We start from the raw sequence: 12,026 nt of genomic DNA on the forward strand, positions 1-12,026 counted from the left end.
AAAGATGAAAATATCGCCTGCAGCCACAGTCCTTCAGTCCTTTTTAGTAACTAGCATGTCTCAGGTGTATTTTGCCTGTATAATTTATGCTTATATGGATCAATTAATATACAATGTTGCCAAATTATAACAAAGTCTTCCTCCTGCTTCAGAATACACTGGAGGAAGGAATTTAATCATTAGCAAGGCCAGGTCTGCTGTGGGCTCCTCTTACCACCTTATAGAATTACCAACTGAGAGAATGAGGTTTTATCTTCCTGAATTGGGGGGAGGGTTCTGTACATCCATTGGCAACAATGAATCCTTCTTGGTAATCTGTCTAAGAATGCATGATTCCCATGAAAGTCAGGTTAGGATTGTCTTTTCTCCTTACCCTATTGAAGAGTGCTATTTAGTAGGATAAAGACAAAGACTTCTAGCATAATAATGCTGAATTTATGCCACAAAAAGCAGTCAACATTAGCAAGAGAAGAGATGGTTTCTTTTGAGCTATTTCGCCCGGATGGGGTTGGGACTGACCCTCAAAATCCCATGTTTGGCTTGCCTCTGCAAGACAGACTAGGACTTTGTGGGGAGGGCAGAAGAGGGAGGGATCCCAGAGGAAAAAGACCTTCCAGACTCTCTCCAGGGAGAACTCTGTAGGAATTGAAAGCTCACAGGATGAGAAAAGTGATGTTTCTCACTGTTTATTAGACATTGTGCTTATTATCAGCCAACAGGATTGTTTTCTATCTGGTCATGAACTGCACTTGCAGTCGTGGGCTTATAGTGTGATATGTCAGATGGGAGAGAGGTATTCATCAAGTTTTCACCATCTTTTTGGCAATGAAAGCAGACTGCATTTTTAGCACACATATTTTGGTGTCTATCCCAAGAAGGCAGTTAAATTTAGCGCATTTCCTGCTAGCCCCTGAATTGTGCAGGACCGCCCCAGTCTTGAGTTTATGTCTGTCTGTGGAATCTCTCCTTGCAAACTGCTAGGTCTTTGGGGAACTCACATTTATAGGGTGAACTGGTACCCCAAATCCTTAGAACCTACCAGGAAAGGTGCAGTCTAGTGGTATATACATAGTGGTTTCTTAGTCCTAGCCCTGAGAATGTTAGGAGTGTGTGTGTGTGTGTGTGTGTGTGTGTGCACAGGCGCCTGCATGAATCCATGTGTGTGGGCCTGGGAGTGGAAACAGGGCACTCTGGGTGACCTTCCTCAGACTCTTACATGTGGTCATGAGGAATGTATCTGCATCGTGTTGGGTTTGAGAAAATCAGATCAGCATGTTATGCAGGTTCCCAGGGAGAAGTGGCTCTGGAGCAAGCAGGAAATGGAACCCCCAGGGCCATAGGCCATACTTCCCCACATAGGGCCTTCCAGGTCTAGTGTCAGAGACACAGATTCCCTTAGATCAGTGCCTGCGGACAGGAGGCATCATAATCTCTGAGGTAATGTGTTTAAATGCAGATGTCGTGGTTGGACTGAACCAAATTCTGGCAGAGACAGCCCAGGAATCTGTGCTAAAAAATATACTGCGGGGGCGCCTGGGTGGCTCAGTCGGTTGGGCATCTGACTCTTGATCGGGTCATGATCTCATGGCTTGTGAGTTTGAGCCCTGCATTGGGCTCTGCGCTGACAGTGCAGAGCCTGCTTGGGATTCTCTCTCTCCCCCTCTCTCTTTCCCCTTCTCCCGCTAGCTCTCCCTCTCAAAATAAATAAACTTTAAAAAAAAACAAATACTGCGGGTTGTGTTGCTATGTGAGCAGGTTTGGTGACCAGTGCCTGCCTCACTCAGTTCTCCAAGGGGGTGGTAGCATCATTCAGTGTTGACATCAAGTCCCTTTGATTTTATCTCCTAAGCTTTTCTTGCAGCTCCCTCCTCCCGTGTGTCCACTAGCCACTAGCCAAGTCCAAGTCACCAACATGTCTGGCCCGGACTGCTGCAGTAGCCTCAAGTTTCCCAGCAGGGACACGCCCCCTCTGATCTGTACTCCACAGAACAGCCTGGGCAGCGGGTTCAAGTCACAAATCAGATTGTCACAACCCCCACTCCACCCTGGCCCTCACTCCAGTTCTTTCCTTCCACCGCTGTTCAGATGAACACAACATTCTTCCAGAGGCCGGAGGACCCAGATTCCTACCTACTGCCCCAGCCTCATTTCAAGCATCATCCCTGCTAACAGGCCTTTGCTCTCTCCAGACGCTCCTTCCCCCTTTACTGCCTTCAGACTCAGCAGTGGTCCTTATCTCTGCAGAGAGGCCTTCCTAACCTCTCAAGGGTGGCCCTTTCAGTGGCAATTTTGTATAGATTTACATAATAACTTAATTGTGTCTCTCTGAGTCTGATGTGCCATGAAGACAGGGACCACGTTTCTCCGCTATGTAACCCTAGTGCTTGGCATACAATAAGCTCCAAACACCAGCCACAGCAGCGGTTGGTCACCAAGCAATCTTCAGTCACAAAGACACAGCATCCTGGGATGGATCAGAGCTTTGTAATTATACCCAGGAATTCCGTTCACTTACTTATTCATTCATTTATTCCTCATGACAAGTGTGGGCTTCTATGCTGTTTGGAGTGAGGAATTCGGAGACTTGCTGGAGGCTGCCAGCCCGCAGCAGGCACTGTTGGTAGTGATTTGAACCTGTTTTTGAGCAGTTGGCATACCTTGTTTCTCTTGGCTCAATCAGAACTAACACTTACTGAACGTGAACTAGGTGCCAGATGTGCTCCTTTTCCTTAAGTAGCTTCTGGTCTACAATGAAAAGGCAGACAGTAAACAAGTGACAAGTTCATGAGTCTTAAAGAGGCAGTTGGGTACACCATGGAGACACAGAAGAAGGAGTCTAAGTCTAGTGTAGGGGGTCAGTCTCGGAAGCTTCCCTGAATAAGGAATATTTGAGCTGAGACCTGGAGGATGAGTAGGAGGTACGAACAGTCCAAGTACAGGCCCACGTGGAGTGAACTTTGGAAGACAGGGCTATTTTGTTAAAAAAAATTTTTTTTAAATGTTTATTTATTATTGAGAGAGAGAGAGAGAGAGAGAGAGAGAGAGAGAGAGACAGAGCATCAGCATGGGAGGGGCAGAGAGAGGAGGAGACACAGAATCCAAAGCAGTCTTCAGGCTCTGAGCTGTCAGCACAGAGCCCTATGTGGGGCTCAAACTCACAAACTGTGAGGTCATGACCTGAGCTGAAGTCGGATGCTTAACTGACTGAGCCATCCAGGCGCCCCTTGGCTATTTTGTTTTTAATTTGAGAGAGAGAGAGAGTGAGAGAGAGAGAGAGAGAGAGAGAAAGAGGAAGGGCAGAGGGACAGAGGGACTCCTGGATCCACGCTCAGTGCAGAGTATGATGTAGGGTTCGATCCCATGACCCCTGGGATCACGACCTGAGCTGAAATCAAGAGTTGGATGCTCAACTGACTCAGCTACCCCGGCACACTGAAGACAGGGCTTTTTGATGGGCAGTGGGGAAGCACCCAGTTCTCCCAATTCTCCTCCTGTGACTTGGGGCTTGGCCTGTCCACACTCCTCATCCATCCTCTGAGGGGCTTGGCTGACATGACCCATGCCGACCTGGGTGAATGATACATTAAACAGGAGACAGGTGGCATGTAAGCAGATACTTCTTGGGCCTTCTTCTCCACCTCAAGTACCATCCCAGTACTCCTATCGGAGCAATATTAAACATCGCTGCCACCAGTTTTCACTCATTTCTTTATTAATATAGAAAAGGAGCCCAAGGCAGCCGGACCAGTAGTACAAAGCACCAGGAGTTAATACTATTCTGGTGAAAGGGTTGGCTTTACAAAACGGGAGCAGACAGGAGCTGCCCTGGTTCTGGGGCCAGGCCCAGCCTGCTGCCCAGAACCTCAGAGCAGCACCCGGAAACAGCCCCTGGGAGACAGTTGACAGGTAGTTGGGGGGTGGGATGGGCTGGTGACTGTGGGGACAGATGGCAGGGATGGAGGGCCAGGCAGTGAGAACCATCCTGTGGCTGACGAGGACAGAGAACTGCTGGCTGGAGGCTCTCCACTGGACCGTGGGCAGGGGCTCACGGTGGGCTTCGGCCCTGGGGACAGTAGAAAAGCCCCGCAGATACTAGGGGGAGTAAGGAATCCAGACACAGCCCTGGGGTTGAAGGGCCTTTCCCTGTCTCTCCACCAGGGGCCACCTTTGCTCTATACTACAGGTGGGGCTTCAGGGCCCAAGGCACAGAGGGAGGCCAAGAGGACTCCCAGTTGGGAGGATGAGGGGGCAAGGGAAGGAAGCCCTGGAGTGTCCCCAGCTCAGGCATCTGGAGCTGAGACACAGGACAGGACAGTGGCACCCCTGCACAATGGGGCTAGAATGTGGGACAGGGATGGGCTCACCTATGGCCAGTGACCAGGACCAGACTCATGGCAATGGTGCCTGCCTTAGACTTTAGCAAAATAGAGTCAGCGATGAGTCCTGGGTGTCAGCAGACCTGGGTTCTGGCCTTAGCTCTCCTGGAGCAGAGCTGTATCACCATGGGCCAGCCATGTCCTGCCCTGGCCTGCTCCTCATCCACTCATGAGGGCTTTGAATAGGACTTCTTAGGTCACGGCGGGGGTTGGGGGGGGGGGGTGGGCGGCACTCGGCAGGTCAAGGGAGCTCTGGGACCTATTCTTGGTAGTTGAGAAGTTAGTAGTTAGTTGGTAGTTAGCTCCCAATCAGAATCTGGACAAAACAGGCAAGGAATGGAGACTAGGGGGTGATGGAGGAAGATGTTTTTGCTTGGAACCTATCCCCACAAAACACTCCAGAGCTGGGAAAGGCTGCCGGGAGCCTCTCCTTCACCCAGGGGAAGAGGCCGCCCTCCCTTTGGCTCAGGGAGGGAGCATGACTCGTGCGATCCCTTCACAACCACCATCTGGGGGACACTTGGCATGGAGAGAATGGGTGGCACTATGCAACCCTTTATGTCCTTCCCCGGGGAGGGGAGCTCAAGGCCTCTCATGGCTTCTGCCTCCAACCCTTAGCGTGGGCTCAGGAGTGCGCTTTTTCACTGTGGTCCTGCGCTGGGGACAGCCCAAGACTGCCTGGCTGGCACGTGTTAGTCGGTGAGGAAAGGACACAGGGGCGAGTAAGCGGACAGGGAGGCGAGAGCAACTCTCTGGCTTTCTCCTCTTCCTCTACGGACAGCATCTCAGTCAACGGAGTCACAGATCTCTTCTACCACAGCATTGAAGATGTGTGGCTGGTCCGCATAGACGTGGTGCGACGCACCCTCAATCTCCTATGGAGAGAGGAAGAGCCCGCCAGGGGTGGAAAGGCCCTTTGTTCGGGGCACCGGAAACTGGTGTCTCACACCGATTCTTTTTCCCTTATACCTGCTTGCCCATCACCTATGAGCACTTACCAGAAACATCGGTCCACCTTTCTCCTAGAATCTGGGCACTTTCCCATGCAGGGGGAGGGGTCCATGAATCCCAAGGTCCCATTCATTTTCTCCTCTGGTATTTCACTGTACCTCCTTCAATGCCAGCCCCACCGCTATCTGCTCATTTCATCCACAGGTCTGATGAACCAGGGCCCATACGTGACACCCAGCCTAATTAAGCACTCATTAGCAAATGGGGGTGGAGAGGGATAAGAAAAAGGGAAGGCAGGAATGCGGTGGGAAGGCTTCCCGGCAGCCTTTACTACTTGCTCTACTGTTCATGGCTCTGGTTTTGGGTGGGACAGGGGGTCTGGAGTGGCATCATGCTGTCTGTGTCTGGCTACTGAACGAGAACCGGTCATTTCCCTGGACCGTGCTAAGCAAGAATGAAAGCCCCCGATGACGGTATTACTGAGTCAGCCCTTTCAAACGCACTACACCATCCCCATCTGTCCATTCCTCTTTCCTCCCGACTCTCTGATCACCCTTCTCCATCCCAAGGCTCATCCATGCCCAGAGCTAATCACTGTGTGCGGGGATTCAACGCACCACATTTCCACCTCAATCCTGTGCCTTGGCGGGCCAACATACCATGTCTCGGACATAGGAATCCGGCCGCTGCATCTTTACTTTCTTTCCTGTGCTGGTATCTATCCAGGTGTTGGCCCCGTAGATCATGGTGATGGGCACATCTTTTCGAATCAAGTGAATTCGCTCCAACATGGGGCGCCGCGCCCAGCCGAAGGACTCCATCATGGCTTTGAATGCCGTCTCACCACTGAAGGAGCAAAACACGGTGAGGCAGTTAGTAGAATAAACCCTGCAGCATAAAGTGTCAACGTGTTGGTCTCTTCAGACGCTGGGGCAGTATCCTTGTCCTGTGTGTCCCTCTCAGGCCCCAGCACTGGGCGCCTTAAATCCTGGTAAGATTAGGAGGTAGGCCTGAATCTGTGGAGGCCTCCCAGCACAGAAGACAGTTAGGAAGGGACACACGTGTGAAAAACCTGGACACTGAGAATTGTCCAAAGATGCAATGGTTAACATTTACTCAACAAATATTGACATGTCATGCCCTGGGCTAAGTGTAGGGACACAGGAGTCAGATTCACGTGGTGCCGGCCCTGCTGGAGCTCACGATTATCCCACATTTTGGGGAGGCAGGCGTTAAATAGCTAATCATATGATTATTTAACGTCAGATTTCCCAAGAATCATGAAAGGATGGTGGAGCAGGAAGGAAATGGACTAGGGGCTTAGCTTGCTGGGGGTGAAGGAGAGGGGCGAAGGGCTCATGTTAGAGGGGTAGTGAAGAGCAAATACTATAGCAGTGCAAAGGGCTTCCTGATGGGATTGTTACCAGTCTTGTGAGGACCCAGGGGGAGCCGTACTTTGTGAGAAGCAAGGCTCATCTAATCTACTTTGCTCCCTGGCCATCTCCTTAGGCAGAGCTGACCGAGAAGGAGCATAAGGGGTCTGCAGGGCTGGGGAGGAAGCTGACATTATGAGCTGCTCTGCAGCTTTTGCAGGAGGCAGGAGGCAGGAGGCAGGGTGCTTCGGGAGACTGCTGCCCGCCAGGCCCAGCCTGTTCAGGTATTGTGTCCCCCCTCCTTTGGAGCCCCGGAATGAAGGCGGGCCTGATTCTGCACGGGCCAGCAGAAACACAGTTCTTCCTTCAGACATAGCAGCATGGTGGAAAACTATGGACTCTGAAGTCAGAGAGACACGAGTTCAAATTCTGGCTGTATTTTCTTAGCAGGTCATGTAACCAGAATACATTTTAATGTTTTCATCTACAAATTGGGGAATTATATCCTCTTTATTCCTTCATTGAAGAAAATGACATGTACAGGGCCCCTCAGGTTAGGTGAAGCAGAGTAGGTAGCCCCCACATATTTCTTCTTGGCCAAATGTCATGTTTTCCAAGGGACTGGTAAGAGTTACTATGGGCCTGTCAGGGTTACAACTCAGAAACACTCAGGTGGTTATAAAAGTGAGTGATGGTGGGGCGCCTGGGTGTCTCAGTGCATTGAGCGTCTGACTTTAGCTCAGGTCATGATCTCGTTGTTTGTGAGTTCGAGCCCTGCATCGGGCTCTGTGCTGACAGCTCAGAGCCTGGAATCTGCCTCAGAATCTGTGTCTTCCTCTCTCTGCCCCTCCCCTGCTTGCACTCCATCTCTCTCTCTCTCTCAAAAACAAATAAACATTAAAAAAAAAAATTTTTTTTTAATTGAGTGATGGTGTTAGGCAGAGAGGGCTATCACTGATGTCATCTCTGCTTTCCCCAGGACACAAAGGAGCTGCGTGATTATATATTCTGAGGCTTAGATTGGGAGGCCATTCATTGCACACAACTAGGTCTGGGACTGGGGAAAGTTGTGAGGAGGGAGCTGGGGTAGGAGACTGGCACTGAGCCCAGTGGGGGCTGACAGAGGGGTCGAGAGCAGGAAGCAGAGGGCTACCTGATTTGACTGCAGAGCTGAGTTTCAATACTGCTGCTTCAGCGGGGCCCTTCAATTAACTGAGCTCATGCGGAATGCTGGCTAGACAGTTCCCACGCTGCCCCAAAGCCAGCTGGGTGTGAGGCTAACGCTCAGACAGTAATGCTGGAATGCAACCCCCCACCGTCTTCACAGCTTTGGGCTCACGACGGGTGACCTGGACAGGCCTGGCATGAGGCGGGGCAGTGCTGCTGCTCCGGTGACCTTGGCTTCCCCCAGATGCCCCACAGCAAGCTGGCTGAGGCCTCCACAGAGGCGGTGCCACCCACAGATCCTCCTGTATCAGCCACTCACAGGGCACTGCCTGAGAGGAAGATAACCTCCCTGACTCTGCCCTGGCTCTCAGGTGCCAAGAATGCAGATCAGCAGGTTTGTGGGGCCTGCTGTGTGAGCAGTCATAGATAGGAACCTCTCAAGATTCTGGGGACACCCCAAAATGTCCAAAAGGCATAGAAGGAGTTCCTGTCCCAACAGTAAGCATTTCACGGTGTACAGAATTTAGGTTTTAAATCACACTTTTCCACCAGCCATTCTACTTGTAGGAATGTACAGATCTAGTCACGTGTGTGCAAAAGAAGATGTGCAAAGAAGTTCTCTGAAGCAATGTCACATAATATCTCAGACTGGAAACAGCAAGGAAGTTTGAGAACTACAGGCTGGGAGGGAGAAGATTTTCTCTTTCTTTCTTTCTTTCTTTCTTTCTTTCTTTCTTTCTTTCTCTTTCTGCCTTTTTTTTTTTTAAATTTTTTTTTCAACGTTTATTTATTTTTGGGACAGAGAGAGACAGAGCATGAACGGGGGAGGGGCAGAGAGAGAGGGAGACACAGAATCGGAAACAGGCTCCAGGCTCCGAGCCATCAGCCCAGAGCCCGACGCGGGGCTGGAACTCACGGACCGCGAGATCGTGACCTGGCTGAAGTCGGACGCTTAACTGACTGCGCCACCCAGGCGCCCCACTCTCTTTCTGCCTTTTAAAAAATACCATATATTCATATGACTTTTTCAGTTAAAAATCTTTTAAAATGTTTTCCAGACTCTTGCCTGTCAGGCTAACTGCCTATCTCCAGGGGAGAGTAAGAGTTTTCCTCTAGAGATGGACAGCATGTTTCATCAATCTATTATCTTCTCCATCCCTTTGGGCCCATCCCTGGGGAGGTCTCTGGAAATAATTGAGCCTGCTAGTGCCTGCGTTCCCCTAAGTGAATGAGAGCTTTGTGCAAGACGCATTGCAACAAAGTTCTGGAGTTTTTCTACCAGCTGGAGTTTCATCTCCAAACCCGTGCACTCCGAGCTGGCTCTGGGAGCCGCCCTCACCTGGGATTCTGTGCATTGCAATGGTAGATATACTCAGATATAGTATCATCTTCAAAGAAGTCTGCAAACTTGCGCTTGAAGTCCGGCCGGAATCGCTGTACCAAGCCAGGCCCTGGAGGGGAGAGAAAAACATGGGAGTGGCCAGTTTGGGGGGCGGGGGGCGGTGGTGGGGGTGTGCAGGAAGACTTCTGTGTTACACTTACTTGGACAACTTTACCAAATGTTATTTCTCTAGGGGTTTGTTTGTTTTGTACATTTAACTCGATAGTGGCAGACAGAGTGTGTGAGCTGTCGGGAAGCTCCAGATGAGTACAAATTGAGAGTCAGTTGGTTACCAAAGAAGGTAGACAGTCCAATGTCACTAAGGAAGCAGGTTATTTTCAGTTCAAGGAAGTCCCAAGCTCTTTTCCTCTAAGGGTCTCAAGCCCAAGAGTCCATGGCTGAGATGTTTTTCTCTCACAGTCTGAACTAAGTTCTTTCTCCCTGAGACTCTTGGGGCCTTTTTTTTTTTTTTTTTTTTAAGGTAATCTCTATACCCAATAAGGGGCTCAAACTCACAACTCTGAGATCAAGAGTCTCATGCTCTACCGACTGAGCCAGCCAGGCACACTGAGACTCTTAGGGCCTTTTAATATTCTGAAGGTTGCAGATGAAACCACCTGCCAAAAGGCCTCTCATGTTCAGGTCTGTAATAGAATACGAGTGGAGAAGTAAACTTAACTCTGGCATGTCAGACTTGGGCTGCTGTTTTAGAGCAATCTGTTCCCTTCACCTTCCTTTAGAGCACACACATAAGCAGTAGGGCACCTAAAACAGACTAAAAATTGGGCCTGATGGTCAACTTCTGATCTCTCGCTCTCTCTCCTGGTCTTCTCTCTGCATCTGAGGATCAAGGTGTTGAGATGGAGGCACAGCCAGGATCCTCTGGGCCCTGGTCCTCCTCCATGGCTGCCAGCCAACTGCCCAACCATACTGGCTCTGAGGCCCATGCGTGAACCTGGCCAGATGCAAGTCGAGAAATGGGGAGAGTGGTTAGAGCAGGACGTCTCTCTGGAAAAGGGCTACAGAGGGTCTGCTGGAGTCCAGAGTGCTGGGAACTCTAAGAGGGTCAGCTCTCTGCTCATTTACTCTTCTTTTGCACCTGTCTCTTGATAGCCTTCCTTTCTTCCTAAACTCCTACCTCTACTCAAATGCTCATTTTTCTCTTTTATCCAAAGTCATTCTGTTTCTCTTGAAGGGCGTAGAGAGACAACTCTTATTTAGTCATTAGCAATCAATTTGTAGTAATTGGCAACTGAATATTACTATGTGTACATAAGCCGTCACTGCAAGATAGGGGGTCCACAATCTTTTCTACAGAGGGAATCTGCTTGTCACTTCATCAGATTAAAAAGCCCCCCAGAAAGGAAGGGTGCTGGCAGGATGAGGTCAGAAGGCCGAGACCTACGAATTTTACTTACTATGGCTGGTTTTCCCCGACTTCCTTTCCTCTCCTCACCCATTAAAATTTGCTGACAGCTTCGAAGTGGGGAAGATGTGATACCTAACTGGAGTAGGCCATGGTTTAGAGGGGCTTGCCTGCCACTGTGGGTCATGTTGGAGGCTCTGGTTCTGACATCTCCCTCCCACAGGTGCTGGGTGAGCTGCAGAGATGGTATCCAGTGGTGGTTACCATACCGAATCACCAACATGTGATTGTATGTGCCACATACTCACATATGTAGCATAAGAACTCAGCAGAGGAAGAGTCACTTCATGGCCTCCTTCTCTCTCTCTCTGGGGGTCTAGCCAAGGCACAGAGTGATAGTTCTGCTCTATCTGTGCCCCACACAGGAAAGCTTTTTGCATGCAGATGAAGGAAAAAAAAGAACCTTCTGAAAATGCAGACAAAGAGATCTAGTTCAGATTAACAGCTTTAAATAACAATGCCAGGTCTATTCCCACCTCTCCTGGACAAGTGGGGATGGTGGGAGGCTGGATGCAATGGGGCTTCTAGAATGGGGCAGCCTTGGGTTGATGAGATAGATTCTTTCTTTGCAGGCTACTCACCCCAGGGCCCAGCTACTCGTAGAACAGCCAGTGGATTGGAACGCCCTAGGACAGATGCCACAGCCTTGAACCAGGTTGGGGGTGCACGGATCTCGCTGGGGTCAGTCGGTCGAAGAGGAAAGCCCCATGGGTCTACCAGGATGAGGTGTTTAACTCTATGGGAGGAAAAAGGGAAAAACAAGTTGTATGTGCTTAGAGGTACCACAGCCCTTAAACTGCCCAGGAAGAAGAGACCCACTGGAAACTAATACTGTAAGGTTCCCAGTGGGAGAGGGAATTAGGTCATGAGCAAGAGGGGTGGCTCTTCCTTACCTTTCAGGGTACTTGATAGAGTAAGAGGTGGCCAGGAATCCTCCCAAACTGTGCCCGAGGAGGATCATACTGGGGATCCCCATGGTCTCCCGCCACGTCTCTATTGATGTCACAAACTCATCCTCAGCCCCCTCTGGGTCCCTCGGGAATGTTGGCCTCGAGCTTCGCCCAAAGCCAAGCAGATCAAAGGTGTGCAGGGTACGGCGGGCACTCAGTGAATCCATGTTGAGGATCCAGAGGCCCACGCCACCCCCGAAGCCGTGCACCATCACCAGGGGGGTACGTTCCCTCAGCTCGGGACTCACGGTTACCGTCCAGATCTTGTTCTGGTTTGGGAGGGACACATATCGGGCCAGGAACTTGTTCTGGAGGCCTGGGGAGACGGGAATCCAGGGCAGAGCAGTAAGACTGTTTTCTGACAGCACCATCACTTTGCCTGGACTACCATTCCTTGGCTTT

At 50.5% G+C, this 12,026-nt stretch overlaps 1 protein-coding gene across 3 annotated transcripts in view; it reads right to left on the bottom strand.

The window, feature by feature from the left end:
- Nucleotides 1-3,691: 3,691 nt before the first annotated feature.
- ABHD4 (abhydrolase domain containing 4, N-acyl phospholipase B) overlaps nucleotides 3,692-12,026 on the bottom strand; it is a 32,768-nt gene continuing 24,433 nt past the window's right edge. For all 3 annotated transcript variants that reach the window (XM_086710173.1, XM_025919650.2, XM_086710172.1), the window contains exons 3-7: nucleotides 11,568-11,940; nucleotides 11,256-11,410; nucleotides 9,207-9,318; nucleotides 5,987-6,173; nucleotides 3,692-5,251 (exon numbers count right to left, since the gene is read on the bottom strand). In XM_086710173.1, coding sequence (XP_086566299.1) covers nucleotides 5,162-5,251; nucleotides 5,987-6,173; nucleotides 9,207-9,318; nucleotides 11,256-11,410; nucleotides 11,568-11,940 — 917 coding nt within the window. In that variant the 3' untranslated portion in view covers nucleotides 3,692-5,161. The remainder of the gene's footprint in view (nucleotides 5,252-5,986; nucleotides 6,174-9,206; nucleotides 9,319-11,255; nucleotides 11,411-11,567; nucleotides 11,941-12,026) is intronic.

This window comes from Puma concolor, chromosome B3 (assembly GCF_028749965.1).
Source record: "Puma concolor isolate L17-30 chromosome B3, mPumCon1.1.hap2, whole genome shotgun sequence".
NCBI classification, from domain to species: Eukaryota; Metazoa; Chordata; class Mammalia; order Carnivora; family Felidae; genus Puma; species Puma concolor.